The sequence below is a fragment of the Pelodiscus sinensis genome, chromosome 26 (genome assembly GCF_049634645.1).
Source record: "Pelodiscus sinensis isolate JC-2024 chromosome 26, ASM4963464v1, whole genome shotgun sequence".
Lineage (NCBI taxonomy): Eukaryota > Metazoa > Chordata > Testudines > Trionychidae > Pelodiscus > Pelodiscus sinensis.
This window is the reverse complement of record NC_134736.1, coordinates 4,506,663-4,528,186: the sequence shown is the minus strand read 5'-3', so window position 1 is coordinate 4,528,186 and position 21,524 is coordinate 4,506,663. Positions and strand designations below refer to the sequence as shown.

The window sequence follows — 21,524 nt, the reverse complement described above, 5'->3', positions numbered from 1 at the left end:
TTCATGGCTTCCCAAACATGGCTCCCCCTTCAAGTTTTGCTGCCCAGGTCAGTTGCTTTTTTTTTTTTGCTCAACAAGTTTTGCTGCTATTTTGGGGAGGGGGGAAGGGGAAGGATTTTTCAAAAATCAGAAAGGGGGCGTGATGCCGAAAAGTTTGGGAACCATTGATCTAGTTCAATACCAGCTGCTTCAAGAAGACCTCCTTTATGGAATAACCTGCCTCTCTAGGGAATGTTTCTTCCTGAACCCCACTGGGGAGATGTTAGCATGCACCCTGAAGCATGAGGGCTGATACCCCATTCAAAATGATTGGAGCCTTGTAATCCTAACTATTATAATTCTGCATCACATCCTTTTCTGTCACCTCCTTTTATGAATCCCACTAAAGCTGATGAGGCTTAGTAGCAATGTACTCCACAGGTGAATCGAGTGTTTGTGTGTGTGTGAGAGAGATGGGGGATAATGTATTTCCTTGTACGTTTTCAATTGCAGTTTCATTGAACATGTATCTTTGGGTGGTTTGTAACTAGATTCTACTACAAAAAAATTATATAAAACCAACTCAACACAATCAAACCCAGCTACGCCCAACTCTTGCAATTTGATTCAGAACCTTTCCCTCTTGTCAGTTTCATTTAAATCCAACCCTCTCCACAAATGAAGCTTTGCAAAGGGAAATCACTCACCGTGTCTGTCAAAAGAATGAAAAAGATCCTGTTAAGTTGTTTGCTGATTTTTTTTTTCTGCCCATTTTTTCAGAATTCCTCCTTGTTCTGCAGCATTTCGATTTTTTTTTTTTAAATTTCAGCTGCAAGAGTGACTGTAGCTTTGCTCGGGCTGCATTTCCTCGCTATTTGCCAGACTTCCTCTAGCAACACAAGGCGATCCAGCATGACCAAAGCCACAAATGAACCACCACTTGGCGTGGAGCAGGGATGGGCAAAAAAGCCTCCGCGGGCCGGATCTGGCAAGCAGAGGGATCCGGCCCGCAGAGGTCCTGCTGCTCCCTCGCCCCCAGGTCAATTAGGGCCTGGGGGAGGGGGAGAGCAGGAAGCCTCCTCCTGCCCTGGTAGGAGCACGTGGTGCTTTGAAGTGCTGCGTGCTGCTTTTGGGTGGGGGGGGGGGGAGCACGGAGGAGGCTTTGAGCGCTCCCCAGGCCAATCAGGGTCTGGGGGCGGGGGAGCTGCGTGAAGCTTCCTTTGCCCTGCCCTGGCCCTGCAAGGAGCCCATGGCACTTCAAAGTTCCACGTGCTCCTTGCAGGGTGGGAGGAAGTTTCCCGCGCTCCCCCACCCCCAGGCCCTGATTGGGTGGGGGAACGTGCCAAGCCTCTTCTAGGGCATGAGTGCCTAGTGGGAAGGGGGAGCAAAGGGGCTCCCCCACTTCTAGACCAATCATGGTCTGGGGGTGGGGTAGCCCCTCCCCTCCCTGGTTAGGCCCCGCCCCTTCCCCTTTAGGCCCCACCCTGTCCGGGGTGGCCCAAAGCAACTTCAACCATTTTTGAACAGGCCCCTGGGCAAAAATTATTGCCCACCCCTGACGTGGAGGCTCTCTTGATTGCATCAAGAAGGTTAAAACAATCTCCCAGTGCAAGAGCAACTGCCGGTTTTCAAGGGAGCCTGCAGCCAGTGGGCTGTGGTTTTGTTTATCTGCAAGTGGAGAAGACACGTCAGGTCTACACTTAAACCACAACAGCAGCGGCTCTCAGACTTTCTGACCCGCGACTCACTGCTGAACTTTCTGCGAACCACCAGCCAACCACCCAGGATGACAAACCGGGTGCAGGATGGGGTGGGGGTGCGGGTTCTGGGTGGGAGGTAGGGTGCAGGAACGGGCTAGGAGTAGGAGTCTGGCTGGGATTCCAGCCCATGGGGGCAGTAGGGAAAGCCTCCAGGTGAGTCGTTTCCTGCGCTGGAGAAAAAAGAAGTGGCAGCGTACAAAGATGCTTCCTCCTGCTATGAGCTGGACCTGGCCTGCGAAGCTCGGGGCTTCCCCCCACAGTAGGAAGCCAACTTTGCACGGGGGGACATGTGGGGCTGGAACACCTACGTGGGATCTTGGGGCTAAGCCCTGAGACCATGGCCCTCCTGGAAAACAGTCTTGGATCAGTCTTTGAGAAACACTGCACTACAGCGATACTGTGTAGACCAGGGCTACTCCACTTTGGAAGCCCCAAGGGCCACAACGATACTCAAAGTGCATGCTGAGGGCTGGAACTGAAGTGTGGTTGCATAGACATGCAAATCTATATGCACAGGGCTCGACAAATCAGGCAATCTACTTACCCCTGGTGAGTAGATTTTTGCCCGGTGCGGACGTGCAGCGTGGTCAGTGCATGCGCAGCGGGGCTCGCTGCCGCTTGGCGAGCCCTGTATATGCAAATATATGCAAATAGCTTCTTTCACACAATGCTCCCGTGCTCCAGGTACCTCCTCCCTGGGAGCTAGAAAAGCCGACACCCTGTACCCGTCCGTTCCAGCCAGCCCGTCCGCTTGCATCTTTTAATGCTCACTCCGCCTGGGAGACACCTTGCCGTTCTGGAGCGTGTTCCCAGTGGAGGCCACGTTCGAAGGATCCCACCCGCGGGCCGTGTGTTGAGCCCCACGTCAACCCAAACCGCACCGTGGGCTGCAAACAAATGGGCCGCGGGCCACATGTTGAGTAGCCCTGGGGTAGACGTTACCTTTGCAAGAGGGGTTCTTCTGTTGACATAACAGTCGTCCTCCCTGAGAGGTGGCAGCAAGGTTGGCGGAAGAATTCTGCTTTCAACCTAGCGCTGTCTACATCAAGAGTTAGGTCGGCCTTGCGATATTTCTTGGGGATGGAGATGCGACTACACCAATGCGAATTCCCAGTGTTGTTCAGAGCTGGGTGGTTGGATCCAGAAGCATTGATGCAGGAGGTGAATTTGGTTCTCAGTCATACAAAGGGGGCGTTTTCAGGACTATCCTCTGCCCCCCAGACTAAAGGAGCTGTGTGGGAGACGCTTGCTTTTTCAGGGATATCTCTCCCGCTAGACATGCAGCGGTAGAAAAGGCCCACGTGCATTCTATGGCTTAACAGTTTATTCTTCTGATGGGTTTGATGAATAACAAATTTCCTACAGAAATCTCAATGTGTCAGAAAGATACTATACGATACACAAGGAAGTGGGTTGGCTAGTACGATAAAAGAGACTCATCAAATATGTGTAAGTCGTTTCAAGAGCAATTGTTAGCTCTGAGTAATGAACCTTATGCTCAGTCCTCACAATCTCTCTTCATTTCATCCATCTGAATTTGCCTCGCTGAAGGCCCAGATTTCGGAAGTTGCAATGCCTAACTGGTTTAGGAGCCTAACTCATCCTGGAGAAGGATTTAGGCACTTCGAAGCCAAAAAATTCCATCGTCAGCCAATGGGATTTAGAGTCCTACATCGCTTTGGAAAGAGATTTGGGTTTCCTAAATCAGTCAGGTTGAAACAGTAAGTGCAGAAATGCCTAACTGCCTTTAAAAATCAGAGCCAGAGTGCTTACAGCAAAAACGACCCTTCCTGCTTTGAGAGCAGTGGAAGATTTTAGGTCATTTACCTCTTATAAGTGATTTATGGAACCTGAATTTTCCATCTACCTTCTCTTTCTCTGGCAGGGTCATATTCTTAAGTGTGTTTAGAGTAGTATGGTCAAACAATAGCAGATGCTCTGTGCTTCAAACAGCTGCTACTTGCTTTCCAGGGTAGCTTGTAATCTAGGAATGTCTTCAGTGCTACATGCAGGATGTACACGTGGCTTCCCTGGGAACCTGCTGGCTGGGGGGAGGCCACGAGACCACGGACAGACCCTGGGTTGGGCCCACGAAAGCTCATTATCATGTTTCCTTAGTCTCTAAGGTGCTGCAGGACTGTTGTTTACGTGTTTCCAGTTACAGACTAACTCGGCTACCGCTCTTAAACTGTAACAAAGGCCACCTGTCTCTTTCTAGGAAGTCTCGGCTTGTGGGTCATGTTCTCCGTGGACAGATGGTTTCGTGGCGCTGTTCCGTGCATGCATTCCCTTCTCTTGCTCAATGTAAAAAGGAGGATTAAAGCAACCCCCCCCCCCGCCACCCACCCATTTGCTATAGATGGGGAAATTAGTTTTCCTTCTCTTTTGCTGTGGCAGCCACCGTTACCGTAAATGGTTTCCATCTATGTGCGGAATAAATGTTCTGTGCACCGAGGCATGTGTGGATGCGCACCACCCGGCTCTGCTAATCAGCCGGGTGACGTTTGAATCTCTCTGGCTGCCCCAGTGCTCAGCTTCCGGGGAACACCGGCTGGCAGTTTGTCTTTGTTACGAGGAGGGATGTCCTCTTCCCAGAGGACCGTGTGGTTTGTTAGCAAATACCCCAGCCCCGCCCCAAAGCCTCATGCGATGTAAAGCTGTGCGGAAGGCGTATTTCATGGCGTTAAAATGCAGGAGCCTGGGAGAGGGTGTCACAGTCTGGTGCTGATTGCAAGAGGAATCGGAAGGGGGCCGGCAGGAGAAGGAAGCAGGGCAGGAAGGCTTAGCTCCAGCCGGAGCAGGGTGACAGAGAAAGCGCTTTATGTGAGGATGCGCTGCGGGATCACCTGGATTATTTTGTGACTAAGGACATTAGTGGCAATTAAAGTGCTCCCGGAAAGGGAGCGTGTGGTGTTTTAGATGCTGCTTGTAATTATTAGAATTGGGAGCACTGGCTGTTGGGAATCTGGAAGCACAGGAAACAGGAAGGAGGGGGGAGGAGATGAGCCAGGGCTGAGTGAGAGCTACAGAGGGGAGCAGGGAACAGAACCCTCTGGGAGAACTGGGGAACTTTGCAAATGTAACTCTCCATCGGAGGGAAGGGAGGAGCAGCCCTTGCTCATAGACTCGTAGGCTACGTCTAGACTGGCATGATTTTCCGGAAATGCTTTTAACGGAAAACTTTTCCGTTAAAAGCATTTTCGGAAAAGAACGTCTAGATTGGTGCGGAATTCGCGTTATAACGATGCGCTTTTGCGGAAAAGCGTCCGTGCCAATCTCGACGCGCTTTTGCACAAAAAAGCCCCAATCGCCATTTTCACAATTGGGGCTTTTTTGCGGAAAACAAATCTCAGCTGTCTACACTGGCCCTTTTGCGCAGAAGTTTTGCGCAAAAGGGACTTTTGCCCAAACGGGAGCAGCATAGTATTTCCGCAAAAAGCACTGATTTCTTACAGTAGGAAGTCAGTGCTTTTGTGGAAATTCAAGCGGCCAGTGTAGACAGCTGGCAAGTTTTTCCAGAAAAGCGGCTGATTTTCCGGAAAAACTGGCCAGTCTAGACACAGCCATAGACTTTCAGGTCAGAAGGGACTATTCTGATCATCTAGTCTGACCCCCTGCAGAACGCAGGCCACAGAATCTCACCCACCCACTCCCAGAATAATCCTCTCATCTATATCTCGGATATTGAAGCCTTCAAATGGTTTAAAGACCCCAAGATGCAGAGCATCCTCCAGCTGTGATCTGTGGCCCATGCTACAGAGGAAGGTGAAAAACCTCCAGGGCCTTTGCCAATCTACCCTGGAGGAAAATTCCTTGCTGTTTGCTGGTGTCTCAATTCAGTGGGCCAGAGGCTTTGGAGCAGGGGAGGGAGATGAGCTGGGAAGGCTGGGAGGGAAGGGCAGCTCCGTCTTTCCAGTCGGCTGCAGGCACCTCTTGTTTGCCTTCCTCAACGCGTGGCTACTCTCTGGTGCGCCGAACGAAGAGTCCGCTTCTTGCTGCTGTTCTGTCTGCCCCTAACAAACACTGCATGGATCCAGCGATGGGGGGTGTGGAATGAGGGGAGGGTTTCTCTGTGCACGTCCACGCGGGTGATCCAGGTGGGTGATGTGTGTGCCCAGAGGCGGAGGAGGGGAGGTTTTGCTGAGCGCCTGCTAGCTGGTAAATGCCAAGGTACCTTGCTCTCCCTGCCAGCGGGTCCCGGGGTTCAGGCTAGCAATCAAAGTCTGAGCTGTGGATAATGGGTTTGGTGACCGCGGCATCCCCCTGTGCTCCATGTTCTAGGTAATTACAACCCCGCTGGCCTCGCAGCCAAGCACAGCACGTGCCGGGCATTTATCTTTTCACTTTGCCATTAACTCCAGGCTGGCGATGCTGTGGCAGCGGCTTCGCTGTGACTCCTGCAGTCTGCCCTGTCCCCTAACGGGTGGCATTCGATGGCAAGCCATGGAGGGCAGGGCTCTAGGGCCTGGCTCTCTCACCCAGTTCTCTGCGGCTGTTGATTTATTTCACAAGCACACAGTTCCAGATTCCTCCCCCTGCACAGCTGCAGGCTTGGGGAGTGCCAGGGGCGGCTGTGGTGGTGTCCGGGCTCTGGGCCCTTTAAATTGCTGCTGATGCCCCATGCAGCATGCTCCGGGCAATGCTGAAGGACTGGTGGGACAAGGCGACCCAGCTCTGCCCCTGCCACACAAGGGCCTGCCTCTTCCAAGAGCACGGCGCCCCCACCCCACAGCGTGGCCAGGCGCCTGGCAATTCTGTCAGCCCACTGTGTGAAACTTTTTCAAGAAAGGGACATTGTTAACCTAGTGAATAAGAAGACTGGACAGGGACTCAGCAGATCTAGGTTAGAACCCCAGCTCTGGCGCGGTCCTGCAGGGTGACCATGGATAAACTGCATCAACTCTTCATGCCTCAGTTTTCCCATCTGTAAAATGGGGGTAAATGGTATTTTCCTCCTTGTGTAAATCACTTTGAGAATTACTGAAGGAAAGTGCTACATCAGATCTAGTTATCCCGGCGAAATATCTGCATGGATCCTTTTCAACTGAATTCCCCCTGCAGCTCTGATTGGCTATGACAGCCTTCTTCATGCCCTGCCCTAATCTCAATGTTGTGTGTTATTCATGTGCTGCTGCGCTCTTCCCCAGAGATGGCTGCATTTCTGTGGTAAAGTTCTAGCTGTGGCGAGCTGGCAGGTTGGGTTCTTTTTCGAAATCCTGTGGGAATGCAAAGTGTGAGAGAAACGTGAAGCTGTGCTGAAGAAGGGAAAGGTACATAGATTGGGGGGAGGGGACTAGTCAAAGGATAAACAACTTTATCCTGCCTCTTTCTCTATCAGAAGAGCTGGGCCAGCACCCGCTGAGCGGGATTTGTGTCTTTCACTCTTCTTCCTCTTTCATGACAGGGCTTTTGTGGCATCCCTGGCCAGCCCCCTTTGCTTCCACTCTAGCAGCCCCAGGCCCTTACATTTCATGTAACAAATGCTGACAGCACTGAAATGTTCCCAGAGATGGAACCATGCAGCCGTGTGCTGCTGTTTCCACAGCTTCACCCGTGCCATTGCCAGCCAGCAATGTGAAGGTCAGGGAGGAAGATAAGACACGGGCCACAGAAGAAGAGGGAGGAGGTGGATTGGTGGGGGAGGGGGTGGGAACTCAGGTGACAGGTGAAAGCGGTCACTGCAGTAAAGAAGCTTCCAATTCTTTTGCTAGTTTCCGGTAGGATGTAGCTTGGGAGGGGCTGGTTGCTGTTCAGACCAAGCAAGAAGCTGAAGAACCTGGCTGGAAAACGGCAACAGGGTTGTGGTGGGGGAGACAGCAGAGGTGAGCAATTGCCAGGTTTCTCTGTTGCATCTCAGACAGAAAAAGTATTGAGCAGGGCTGGCGGGAAGTGAGCAATGTATGTGTGTGTGTGGGGGGGGGAGGACGGGGTTCCCTGGAAGGGGCAGGACCTTAGACAGAAGGGGGCGGGGCTAGAGGCAGCCCGCCTTCAGTGCCACCTGGACCACACCACATGGTGCTCCGGTGGAGATATAAAGGGCCCTGTGACTTTGGGCGCTGCTGTTGCCATGGTAGCGGCGGCCCATAGCCCTGGGCCCTTTTGCCCCCCCCCCCCCCCCCCGCCTTGGTTTGAATGTCTCTCTCTCCTAGGTGGCCTTGGAGATAGAGAGGGATTGGGGGAGGAGGAAGGCAAATACCAGTCTGATATCCTGTACAGGAAACAGGGAAGTTGCTCCCAGCATCACCACATCTGAATTGAAGCGGTGTAAGAAGGGAACTTAAAAAAAAACTCAGCGGGCTTCTCGCATGACGTTAGAGCCAGTCCTGCAAGGCTCTGGGCCCCCTTGGAGTCCGTGTGAGTCACAGGTTCTTGTTCCTCAGCATCTTGTTTAATTTTCATTCAGAGGAGGTCTGAGAGGCTGTGGGTGCGTGCATGTCGGCAGCATGGCGAGAGCAGGCCGGTTTCCCCTGCCTGGCTGTACTACCAGCCTGACTTGATCCTGCTGTTTTGTCAATAATCTGGGAAGCTTTGAAATAATGGCTTCAAAATGCTCAAACGATACCTTGTTCTGCTGTCTGATTCCACTGTTGCAAACACTTCGAAGTAACAGGCTTACCAAACACTTAGCATGTGAGGGCTCGTCGATCCCTGCTAGCGCTCTGCCTCTATCTCCAAAAGAAACAAAAACGCCTTAAAGCCGGACTTTCGGAAGGGGACCATTGATTTTAAGGGGCTTAGGGTTCTGGGAAACTAACATGAGACACCTTAAAGGAGTATGATTTTCAGAATGTGCCACGCACCTGCCTTCTGCAAATCTCAGACCCTTTATTGCATGGAGTACCCAAAACCTGAGGAGTTGGCTTCGGAGACTTGGGGTTCCTCACGGCTGATTTGGAAGGTCTGGCCCTAAGTTGCTTGGTCCCAGTTTTCAAAGAGGAGGGTTTGAATGGCACAAGAGGGAGGTTCAATGGTTACGGGCACTAGCCAGAGACTTGGATTCAGTTTCTTTCTTGGTCATACCTATGAGATCCCAGGCAAGTCATTTTGTCTATTTCAAAATGATCTGCCCCAGGCGTCCCCAAGTCAGCTGCTGCTGAAACTGACCAGCGGCTGACTTGGAGAAGCCCGGGGCAGAGCAGCTCCAATTGTCCGGCTGCCTGGAGCACTTCCGGATTCCAGGTGGTGCCGGACTATCAGGAGTTCCGGACCACTGGATGCCGGACAACTGGAGTTTTACTGTATTTCATTACCCCCAATCTCTTATGTAGTTCTTTATGTCAGGAGATCTCAAAATGCTTCATCATTTTTCATGTGTTTCCAACCACCCAGGGAGGTAGGGCAGGGATATTATCCTCATTTTACAGATCAGAAACCGAGTCATGGAGCAGCAAAGGGACTTGCCCAGGGTCACACAGGAATTCTGTGGCAGGGCAGGCAACGGAGATCTAGAATGGTGAGAATCAGCTCTAGGTTTTCTGAAAGTAGTAGCCAAAAGTTTTGTCTCTTCTCCCAGAAATCTCTCCATGACTTCAAAGGCAGACTCAAAATTTTGCTGCTCTCCAGGCAGCCCCATGCATTAGAGAAATTAGATGATTTCCCTGTGGATTGCAGGAAGATCAAATAAATGTCTGGGTGGAATACTCAGTCAGGGTATGTCTACACTACCCTCCTAGTTCGAACTAGGAGGGTAATGTATGCATACCGCACTTGCTAATGAAGCCCGGGATTTGAATTTCCCGGGCTTCATTAGCATAAGCGGGGAGCCGCCATTTTTAAATCCCCGCTGCTTCGAACCCCGTGTAGCGCGGCTACACGGGGCTCGAACTAGGTAGTTCGGACTAGGGTGCCTATTCCGAACTACCGGTACACCTCGTTTCACGAGGAGTAACGGTAGTTCGGAATAGGACCCTAGTCCGAACTACCTAGTTCGAGCCCCGTGTAGCCGCGCTACACGGGGTTCGAAGCAGCGGGGATTTAAAAATGGCGGCTCCCCGCTTATGCTAATGAAGCCCGGGAAATTCAAATCCCGGGCTTCATTAGCAAGTGCGGTATGCATACATTACCCCGCTAGTTCGAACTAGCGGGGTAGTGTAGACATACCCTCAGTATTTTAAGGGAATTCTTGCCAATGGAGAAAACTTCATCATCTCAAGGGCGATGGAAAAGGGCAAATATTGTGCCCATCTATAAAAAGGGGAATAAGAACAACCCAGGAAACTACAGACCAGTCAGTTTAACTGTCCCAGGGAAGATAATGGAGCAGGTAATTAAGGAAATCATATGCAAACACTTGGAAGGTAATAAAGTGATAGGGAATAGCCAGCATGGGTTTGTGAAGAACAAGTCATGCCAAACTAATCTGATAGCTTTCTTTGATAAGATAACGAGCCTTGTGGATAAGGGAGAAGCGGTAGATGTCATATACCTAGACTTTAGTAAGGCATTTGATACGGTCTCTCATGATATTCTTATTGATAAACTAGGCAAATATAACTTAGATAGGGCCACGATAAGGTGGGTGCATAATTGGCTGGATAACCGTAGTCAGAGAGTTGTTGTTAACGGTTCTAAATCCTGCTGGAAAGGGATAACAAGTGGAGTTCCTCAAGGGTCTGTTTTGGGACCCGTACTGTTCAATATCTTCATCAATGATGTAGATATTGGGATAGAGAGTACGCTTATTAAGTTTGCAGATGATACCAAACTGGGTGGGGCTGCGACTTCTTTGGAGGATAGGGACATAATTCAAAATGACCTTAGCAAGTTAGAGAAATGGTCAGAGGTAAACAGGATGAGGTTTAATAAAGAGAAATGCAAAGTGCTCCACTTAGGAAGGAACAATCAGTTCCATACATACAAGATGGGAAGCGACTGTCTAGGAAGGAGCATGGCGGAAAGGGATCTAGGGGTCATAGTGGACCACAAGTTGAATATGAGTCAACAGTGTGATGCTGTTGCAAAAAAAGCAAATATGATTCTAGGTTGTATCAACAGGTGTGTTGTAAGCAAAACTCGTGAAGTCATTCTGCCGCTCTACTCTGCACTAGTTAGGCCTCAGCTGGAGTACTATGTCCAGTTCTGGCCGCCACATTTCAAGAAAGATGTGGAGAAATTGGAAAGGGTGCAGAGAAGAGCAACAAGAATGATTAAAGGTTTAGAGAACATGACCTATGAAGCCAGGCTTCATGAACTGGGCTTGTTTAGTTTGGAAAAAAGAAGATTAAGGGGGGACATGATAGCGGTTTTCAAATATCTAAAAGGGTGTCACAAGGAGGAAGGAGAAAAATTGTTCCTCTTGGTTTTTGAGGACAGGACAAGGAGTAATGGGCTTAAAGTGCAGCAGGGAAGGTTTAGATTGGACATTAGGAAAAAATTCCTAACTGTCAGGGTGGTCAAATATTGGAATAAATTGCCAAGGGAGGTGGTGGAATCTCCCTCTCTGGAGATATTTAAGAACAGGTTGGATAGACATCTGTCAGGGATGGTGTAGACGGAGCTTGGTCCTGCCTTGAGGGCGGGGGGCTGGACTCGATGACCTCTCGAGGTCCCTTCCAGTCCTATGATTCTATGATTCTATGGGATAGTAGTTTCGCCTGTAAGCTATAATCTCCTCTCCCTGAAGCTGTTAATGAGGCCTGTTAAAAACATCTCTTATTTAACTGTGCGGCCCATTCAGTTGCTGTATCAGCCACTTCCTCCACTGGCTCCGGCAGTGAGTCTGTGTTCGAGTGCGTTGTGGTGCCCTCTGGTGACTGTGTGTGTAGAGTTGCTGTGAGACCCGACATTACCAGTGTTCAGTGGGAAGAGAAGTGAAGCGAGAAGAGGCCAGAGCCGGTGGAGCTGAGGAAGCAAGGTTCTTCATCCGAGTTTCCCTCCTGTTTGTGGCTTGTGATACAGTAACTGGGCCTGTGGATTTATTGCAAGAACACTGGCTGCTTTGCAAAAGGTTGTTGCAAATGTTGTTTTCCTTTTTATTTCCCTTTCAAGTTCTGCTTCTGCTGGGAATGTGGCGGAATGACCAGTGTTCCCTATAAGCGGTGCATTCGTACGGCAGCTCAGAGAGAGTCAAATGCTGCCTGGCTGATTAGCACAGTGCCGATAGCTAGGTTCCTCGTTTCTACTGGTGGTGCACTTTATACATGCCCTGATGCACATAAAGATTATTCTGCACATGATGGAAAAATCCGCACATGTATGGGAAAGATTACAGAGAACATTCCTGGGCAGTTCCTAATGATGATTGGGAATGGTCACCGACTGTTTTTAATTATGTTTAACGTTGCACCATCATTGCTGTATTTTCCTCCCATGATTTTCATTTCTTGCAAGGAAGGTGGGCACAGAATTGTAGGAGGGGGAGGAAGTGCCCTGCAAATTCTACCCTTGAATGAATATCCTGGCCTCTCCTCCATGTCTCTGCCAAGTTCTAAATGCAGCTCTGCTTCCAAGGGGCAGGCAAGGTTTGGGGAGCTCGCGTCTGACTCTTCTGGGGTTTCTCATTCACCCCCACCCCATGGAACCTGGGCGTCAGTAGTGAGACTGGATCAATGGGCCCATTGCCACATGGTTACCCCATGTGGAGCTGCTTAGAGGATCAGTAGTGGGCACGGAGCAGCAGCAGTGTTGCTCAGTAGCCTGGATAAGGGAGCATCCGTTCACCCCGTCCTCGCAGAGCCTGTTTCTAGAGGGATTCAGCCACATCAGTGAAGTAGCTGAAGGTCTCAGTCCGGGGAAGCATTTACACACGTGCTTCCCTAGGGCTAAATCAAGCACATGAAGGTATGCTTGGTACAGTGCCGAATCAGGGCCGAACTGTGTCTCATCCGGCATCTCCCTGCTGCAGTCTCCAAGTGGCACTGGGGACCGGTGTGCGTGGGGATAAAGTCATATAAGAGCAGCCATACTGGGTCAGAACAAAGGTTCATCTAGCCCAGTATCCTGTCAGCCAACGGTGGCCAATACTAGATGCCCCAGAGGGAGGGATCACAACAGGAAATCCTCACGTGATCCCTCCTCTGTCACTCATTTCCAGAGAAACAGAGGCTAGGGACATCATTCCTACCCATCCTGGCTAATAGCCATTGATGGACCTAACCTCCATGAATCTATCTAGCTCTCTTTTGAACCCGGCTAAAGTTCTAGCCTTCACCGCATCCTCTGGCAAGGAGTTCCACAGGTTGACTGTGCGCCAAGTGAAGAAAAACTTCCTTTTGTTTGTGTTAAACCTGCTGCCTATTAATTTCATTTGGTGACCCCTACTTCTTATATTGCAGGAATAAGTAAATCACTTTTCCTTATTCACTTTTTCCACACCAGTCATGATTTTGTAGACCTCTAATCATATCCCCACTTAGTCTCCTCTTTTCTAAGCTGAAAGTCAAGTCTTTTTAATCTCTCTTTATATGGGACCCGTTCCAAACCCCTCATCATTTTTGTTGCCCTTTTCTGAACCTTTTCCAAAGCCTATATACCGTTTTAGAGAGGAGGCGACCACATCTGTATGCAGTGTTCAAGGTGTGGGCGTGCCATGGATTTATATAGCGGCAATAAGATATTCTCTGTCTTATTCTCTATCCCTTTTTTAATGACTCCTAACATTCTAGGAGTGCACGAGAGGGGATGGGATTTTCAGTGCCTCCTTCAAAAGAGCTCTGAGCACCACGTGTCTATTCGCAGTGTCCTCAAATCTCTGCCGTTGACTTTCAAGGTGGGGATTTGCTGATAGTTTCTGACGATCCCACCTGGCAAGTTATACGTGCTGTGCTAGCTCCGAGGTCTCTATAAGAGACCAGGGCCCTGCCAAAATGCACAGCCCCGGGGTCAGTACTCAGCCACACGACAGAGCAAGCAACGCAATCTTCCCCCACACACCCTTGACCGTGGGTGTGCGTCTGGACTTGGATCCCTGTTGAAGAACGGGAGCGCACGGCAGCCTATTGAATTTTAAGTTGCTCTGCTGGGACTGCCAGTGAGGAGGCCAAGTGGGCCGTGTCTTTTCCTTTTCCCCTGGAGACCAGCCAGCTTGTTTTCCTTCAGGTCACCAAGATGCCGTCCGATGGTAACCACCTCCAGCCGTTACCAAGTGGGGGTGGGTCTGAACCGGTGGCTTAAGGTAGATTAAAGTCCAAGACCTGGGACGAACCAGCATTAGACCATGCAAAGAAAATTAGAACCGACAATTAAAGCTTCATTAGCCGTATGCTCGAAACAAGAAAACCAGGGAAGAAGTGGAACCGCTAACTCCGACCCGACAGTCCCCAACCTGATACAGTGTAGTGAAGTTCTGGGAAATGTCTCCCAGAGGTCAGTCCCCTGCTAATTCTCTGGGGTAGGACCAGCTTAGCTCACCTATGGATTATCTGGCAGGTTGTTCAGGTGCCGCTTTAGATCTGAGCCGAGTTCAGAGCTGAAAGTCCCCCATCTCCAGAAGCCGAGAAACTTCTTGCTTGTGAGCTTGACCCTAGCATGCCCTCTGGGGTACGTACGTGCTGTCAGCTCAGCTGCAGTGGATGGGTTTTGCGGAAGGCCTCCAAGGGAGGTTCTGATAGACGATCACTGCCACCTTGGTCCTATTCGCCCGCCTTGTCCCTCATTTTTCATTCCACACCACTCCAGCCCTCTGGCTGCCTGGCAGCTCCCTGGATCCCCGAGCTATGTAGCAGCAAAGGGTTCTGTTTCCCCTTCTATCATGCTGTGCCTCTCCTTGGTCTCACCTATGCAGTATTTCCCCTCCCTTCCTCCAAAGAGTCCTTCCTGCTTTTCTTGTCATTGACGGTCTCTTCCCCGTCGTTGCTCCAGTTTGACTGGCCAGTGTCTTGTCCTGTGTAGATGGGAGCATGCCTGACTCCCCAGCTGTGAAGCACGATGTCTGTTTCCGGCTGTGTGGGAATGTGTTTATAATGGTAATGAGATGACACAGGAAACTTTTAAACCCTGTGTCTAGGGACTGCATGGAAATAACTGCCCTTGGCTGTATTAGCAATCTGTTCTCCTCCTCCCCCTTTCCTCTCGCGCCAGTGAGTCGCTGTGATCTTTATCCACTTCTGCAGCTGCCTCCTGGGGTTGGGAGGAAAACCACTGTCAGTTGTGTAACAGCCCCAAGCTATAGATCAGCAAAATGACCGGTGACAGATTAGGATGGATAATTAGCACCTCAGGCTTAATGAAAAAAACACGCATCCCAACCTTCTGATGTTCGCTCAGAGAGTAATGCGGCGAGCATAGCTTTGCTCCTGAATCAAGGCTTGGGGCTGTGGTGTGGTTGGTGGCTTGGCTATGTCTGTTTTCCAGGTGACAGCTTTTGAAACCGCGTCCTCCAGCTTTGATGGTCAGCTACAGCCGTAGGGCATGTCTCCTTCTTCCATGCTTGTGAGAGTTTGCTCCGTATTTGACTGCTCTTTAAAGAAGATCTGTCTCTTCAGACCTCTTCTAGGGTTATGAAAGTGGAGGACAAACACTCACAATCGAGGAAGCCCAATGGCATAAGTACTTGCTCTTGATTTTTATATAATAAGCAAGTTTTATAGGACTGGAAGCAACCTTCTGGGCCATCAAGTCCTGTCCGCTGCTATAGAATCATAGAATACTATGACTGGAAGGGACCTCGAGAGGTCATCGAGTCCAGTCCCCTGACCTCATGGCAGGACCAAATACTGTGTAGATCATCCTTGATAGACATTTATCTAGCTACTCTTAAATATCTCCAGAGATGGAGATTCCACAACCACCGTAGGCAAATTATTCCAGTGTTTAACCACTCTGACAGTTAGGTACTTTTTCCTAATGTCCAACCTAAACCTCCCTCACTGCAGTTTAAGCCCATTGCTTCTTGTTCTATCCTCAGAGGCCAAGATGAACAAGTTTTCTCCCTCCTCCTTGTGACACCCTTTTAGATACCTGAAAACCACTATCATGTCCCCCCTCAATCTTCTCTTTTCTAAACTAAACAAACCCAATTCTTTCAGCCTTCCTATCACAGGCCGGCTCTTCATATAATCCCATTCACAAATGTATCCAGCTCCATCTTCAAGCTATGCAGGTAGCTTGCCCCCTCTGCTCATCCAGACTTCTAATTTATTCCTGACCAATGTATCTCCTCTTTGTTCCAGTTTTCAAAACACGGGCACATCAGTGAGGGTGCCTAGCAATGTTCCCTCTAATTTTTCCATCAATGTGCAGAATAAATGTGTGCACCAAGGCATGTGCACCATTAATAGAACCATGTACTGCTGGCGGTTGGAGGCTGTGGGTGCTCTCTCCAGCATGGCTGCCCAAGCACTCAGCTTTCAGGGAACACTGGTGCCTAGTCCTATGGGTGGATGCTTAAATTGCTATGTAGGTATTTAGGGGATCTAAGTGCCAGTTTTTATGATACTGTCTTGCTTTGTGTATCCAAGTGATTCCTTCCACCACTCTGCTTTGAATGGAGTCCCTGGGTCCAATTTTGCAGGTGGGAACTGGGGCTTTGAACCAGCTGGGGAGTTGGTGGGTCAAGGACGTGTGCTTAGCGGCTCTGGCTCACTGTCATGCTTGCCCTGCTTCTGTCTGGTTGTGGGAGACGAGATGAACTGTCCCTGCCACCAGGGTGCTCTTGCATGCTCAGCGGGTTTCACGGCAGGGTCGCTAACCATGCAACCTCTCTTCTTTGCAGAGCTATGTCATGCCCAGGCCACCACAGGGATCCATGAGGATTTATAGAAGATGCCCCGGGTCTTGGCGCCTCTGGTGCTCCTTCTGGTGTGGCTAATGAAGTCCGCTGCCAGCCCCCACTCCCTGAGGATCGGTGAGTAACAATCCTGCATGCGTTGGCTTGAACCCCCCTCCCCTATCCAAAGCTGGGAGGCATTGGTTGCTCTCGATAAAAATACAAGGCCCGAGTCGGCTGTCACTAGTGTGTCCTACCAAGCGCCCGTGTGCGGAGTAAGTAAAGCAAGGCTCATGCTTAAGCCTGTGATTTAGGGCCCCAAACTTTCCCCATCAAGCCAGCCGTCTAGTGAGCGAGGCTTCTGTAGCTGCCTAGCGCTAGCTCCCTGCTAGGAATAGTGTCGCCACTGCAGGAGCATCAATCAAATGCAGCTGGTGGCGAGTATTCATGTTTGCATTGTTTTCATCAAGTTAATGTTTCCCTGTGGGAATCTTTTATATATAAATTTGTGGTGCAAGCCCCTTGGGAAAGAGGAGCTACGGAATACAATTGGATTTTCCTCGTCTCCGATGCCGAACGCTCCCCTGTAAGCGCTACGCAAACAGCAAAAAGTCTTTCCCCAGCAATATATTTTCGTCCTCGCACCAGGGAGAGTGAAAAATGTGAAACCCGGGTTGAATGTCATTTAGCCGCATTATAGAACCATTAACTTCGCCAAGATGCTTAATTCATGAGGGACCCACGCTTATAAAAAGGAGTTTGTGAAACCGGGATCATCAGCATTTATTTGCTGCCTGTGCGGGTTAGAGAAAAAGGCAGTCGGAGGCTCTGGGAATGAAACTCACCTTGTCCTGACAGTTCGCTCTGCTGTTTTAAGGGTGGAAACTGCTTTCCTGCTTGCTGTCCCTGGAGCTTGGGGTTGCTTTTATTGACTCTTTGGAGCTGATAAGAGGCTAATCGGTTTCCTTTTCACATATCGGTGACATCTGGAAGAAACCCCCTTCTACCTTTGCTAGTAGAACACTGCTTGTGCTGGTTGGGGCTGGGGGTAGGGATGTCTTCATTCCTGAGGTAACTACAACTTGAAGCCCTTTGTGGCCTTAAGTTAGTGGTTTTCAAACTATTTTTCTCATGACCCCATTGAAGAAAAATTGTGATGGCCCAACCTAATTATATCTTTTGACTTGTGTGTGGGTTCTGGGGTGGAGCTGGGAATGAAGGGTTTGGGGTGCAGGAATGGGCTCAGGGCTGGGGCAGGGGATTGGGGTGCTGGGTTGGGCACGGGCTTACCCTACACCAGTGTTTCCCAATTGGTGTTCTGGGGAACCCTGGGGATCCGCGATGTGAAAGCAAGGGTTCCGCGAAGAGCTGGCACTCCCCGGCCCCATGTTAAAGAGACAGAGCCATGGCAGAGGGCTTTTTTTTTTTTTTTTGGTCAACAAAACGCGGCAGGGGCCTTTTTTCTTTTTTAAGGCAACTCTAGGGGTTCCGTGGCCAAATAAAATTGGGAAACACTGCCCTAGACCCACAGAGCAGTGGGGGATTCTATGGCTGGCGTCTTGCTGCCCTGGCGCCTCAGACCACACTATGCCCTGGGAGTTGCCAGTAGCGGGTCCTAGGCAGAAGTGCACAAGCGGCTGTGCGCGCTGCTCTTATATGCCGGCATTGTCTACCCCAGCTCTCATTGGCCGGCAACCGGCCAATGGGAGTGGGGAGCTGGCAGTGTGAAGGGAGAAGGCAGTGTGTGGAGCTGGACCTGCTGCAGTGCTCTTCTGGGGTATCGGGACAGGGAGGAATCCTGCCTTAGCAACCCCCACTAATCACCTGGTGACCCTACAGAAAAGCGACCTAGTGCCTGGCATTCCATGACCTAATACTAGGTTGCAGCCTGTCCTTTGACCACCCCTGCCGTAAACTATCACCTTTCTGAGAGCGGGAAATCAAGTTCTCCTCTCTCCAGAGTGGGGGGGATTTAGGCTGCAATTCTTCCTGTCCTTGTGACCACATTTAGCAATTCAGAATATAAATCAGCACTTGCTCCTCTATCCATTTCCGGGGCTACAAGGAAGATTGGATAACCAGTGACCAGCCAACCTAGAGACAAGAAGAGACTTAGAACAAAATCATTACAGGAAATAATGTATCTTCCAAGCAAAAACCCAGCTCAGAGCTAACATAAGACATAACATAAGATAAGAACGGCCGTACTGGGTCAGACCAAAGGTCCATCTAGCCCAGTATCCTGTCTGCCCACAGTGGCCAGCACCAGGTGCCCCAGAGAGGGTGGACCGAAGACAATGATCAAGCGATTTGTCTCCTGCCATCTCTCTCCAGCCTCTGACAAAGAGAGGCCAAGGACACTGCCAGGTATCAGTCATGTTCTTTATGAAGACCCTGGTAAGTTTTTTTAAAAAAAACCTTCCATCTAGAACTGGCTGGAAAATGGAAATCCCTTCCAAGGAAATATTTCCTGTTTTTTTAAAAAATTTGTCCCAAACGTGGTAAAAATGTAAAAACTGTGAAGGCTTTGGCAAGAAGAGCTTTCAAGAAAAAAATCCTTTTTAGGGCAACCCGGAGAGAATTTGTCAGTTTCCTGCTTGCCCTGGAGGACTCGAGCTTGGAAAATGAAATCAACGAGAGGGTTGGAGGGGCTAAGAGCACTTAGCTGGGCAGCTCTCCTGGGGAGCTTTTGTCAATTTCACTTTCTGCTTGTAGAAAATTCCAGTTTTGCAAAAAGGACTTTTTTCATCGGCTTTTCAGATGATCATTTTCCAGCCAGCTCTGTTTCAGAGCCTGCCTGCAGGGGGGTCGATCCCTGTTGTCATATCTGTTCCTGGATCACTTCACTTCTTTGTTTGCTAGGCCTCTTGAACATGCTCAAAACCAAGCCCCTCCATTTCCCCCATGGGTCAGTGCTTTTGCAGTCTTGTTTACCTTGTAGGGATTTGCATTAATTATTCCCCAGTGAATTTAGTTCATTCATGCTTTCAGTGACTTCCTCCCACTCCAGTGCTTGTCTTCCTTCAAGAAAGAAATTAACCCCTGCATACTTGGCAGAGAACAATACAATGGGGGAGGGGAAGCTGCGTCACATTTTTTTCATGAGAAAATAACTCAGAAAGTTCGTAGCTCTCCAGAGTGGATGCTGGGTATTTTGTATCTCCAGCATTTGTGGTTCACGTGTAACAACTGCATGGCATTAACTCAGCTGACAGAACCTCATTTTTTGTCTATGGGCAAATCGTCTGCCCGGGCCAAATAACTGGGTGGGCGCTGGGGATGTTTTGTGTGGGCATCCGGTGTAAAATGTTCTTTTGGGGGACTTCAGTGGGAGGTGAGCCCATAATTGCTGAGCTGACAGCACTGCAGGAATCTGACGCATCTGCGTTTGTGGCATCTCCCTCTCCTTTTCCTGCGCCTTTCCCCTGTCTGCCCATTCCTTCTCCACACTGTCTGAACTATTCACCCTCCAGGCCTCTGCTCACAGGCCCGTTGCGGCACCAGCTTGGGGGATCTGGCTAAACCTGTCACCTGGGTCCTCTTCTTTCTCCCCCTTTGCTGGCTTAGTGGTCCAGGCATGTGGGTGAGGTACCTTGCAAGCCACAAGTACAGCTGTTGCAGATAAAACACCCAGAGGTTCCGTGATGGGTTGGTTCTCAGGAGTAGCCTTGGGGATGTCACCTGGTATGCTGATCAAACTCTGTGGGGCACCCCACTATTCTGTCCTGCTGGGCCAGAAGCTCAGGTCTCCCCCTTCCAAAGTACAGAGTTGGGGTCACCACCCCCAGCAGAGCAACACAGATGCTGAGCCAGTTCAGCTCAGGGAGGGCTCAGCTCTCAAGCCTTTACCACCACCAAAAGGGAACAGAACCCCACAAAAATCCATCTTACTCTGGGCAAAAGTTTTAGACAGAGAACGCACGTAAGCTTAGCACTCTTTGAAAGAGAGAGTTCCACAGTGATTCCTACCCTCCTCCCACCCCGGTAATAATTATTTACACTGGGCTTGATAAGAAATAAAAGTATTTGTATTAAGTATAAAATGCAGGATTTTGTGGTTGCAAGTGAAAACAGCAGATCAAAATAAGTCACTAGGTTAAAATAAATAAAAGACGTCAGCTAATTCTAATACACTAAGAAATGTGTTACATGCAAATTCTTACTGTCCACCAGGGGTGGGCAATAGTTTTTTGCCAGGGGCCACTTCATAAAATTTTTGAAGTGGCCCCTGGCTGCACAGGAAGGGGCGGGGCATCAAGCAGAAGGGGTGGCCAAGATACTTCTGGGTTCCCCACCCCCAGACAATGATTGGTCTGGGGGTGGAGGGAGTGCCTCCCCCACACACACATTCCTCCTAGGTGCCCATGCCCCTGGCGTGGGAGGAGACTTCCCATGCTCCCCTGCCCCTTGGTCAAATAGGGCCTGGGGGCGGGGGAGCATGCAAAGCCGTCTCCTCTGCTCTGTCCCCACCCTGTGAGCAGTGTGCCGCACTTCAGAGTGCCACGTGCTCCTGGAAGGACGGGAGGAGGCTTCGCGGGTGTTCCCCTGCCCCCAGGCCGTAATTGGCCTGGGGGAAGGGGAGCAGCAAGGTCTCTGCAGGCTGGATCCACCCTCTTGGCAGGCCAGATCTGGCCCACAGAGGCCCTTCTGCCCACCCCTGCCCTAAACTGTTGTTCTTATCTCAGGCTAGAGTTGATCTTTTTGTGACCTGAGCCCAGGAGCTTTGCCTTCATCCTTTTCACTACAGTTCTTTGTTTCCAGGTTTCTTCATGTGTATCTTCTTAGGATAGGGAGGCAATTTCAAAAGCCAGCTGAAGACAACAGACTGATCGCTTTTCATTCCTTAAATGCTCTTTCCCCATGGTGGGAACCCTTTGCTTAGCACTCCTCATCTGGATGGAAAAATACCAGATTCAAGATGGATTCCAGCACCAGAGGGCAAGGTCATATGTCTTCCTAGGAACAACCACAGTTTGGACTTACAGGAAAATAAAACCATTCACAGGTCATTGGTTTGAGTACTGAGCCATTAAGCTCCTCAAGTTTCATTTATGGCCCCCATTAGCACATTTAGAATTAAAAATAGTTTCACTCTTCATATGTCATACAAAAATGATACGTGAACAAAAATAGGATATGCA

The 21,524-nt window shown here is 50.0% G+C and overlaps 1 protein-coding gene across 4 annotated transcripts in view; it reads left to right on the top strand.

Annotated features, from left to right (window-relative positions):
• GRIK4 (glutamate ionotropic receptor kainate type subunit 4) overlaps positions 1–21,524 on the top strand; it is a 365,968-nt gene that overhangs the window by 124,852 nt on the left and 219,592 nt on the right. For all 4 annotated transcript variants that reach the window (XR_012897765.1, XR_012897766.1, XM_075909747.1 and 1 more), the window contains exon 2: positions 16,390–16,521. Coding sequence is in view for 2 of the 4 variants with exons in the window: in XM_075909747.1 (XP_075765862.1) it covers positions 16,440–16,521 (82 nt within the window). In the remaining 2 variants the exon portion in view is untranslated. The remainder of the gene's footprint in view (positions 1–16,389; positions 16,522–21,524) is intronic.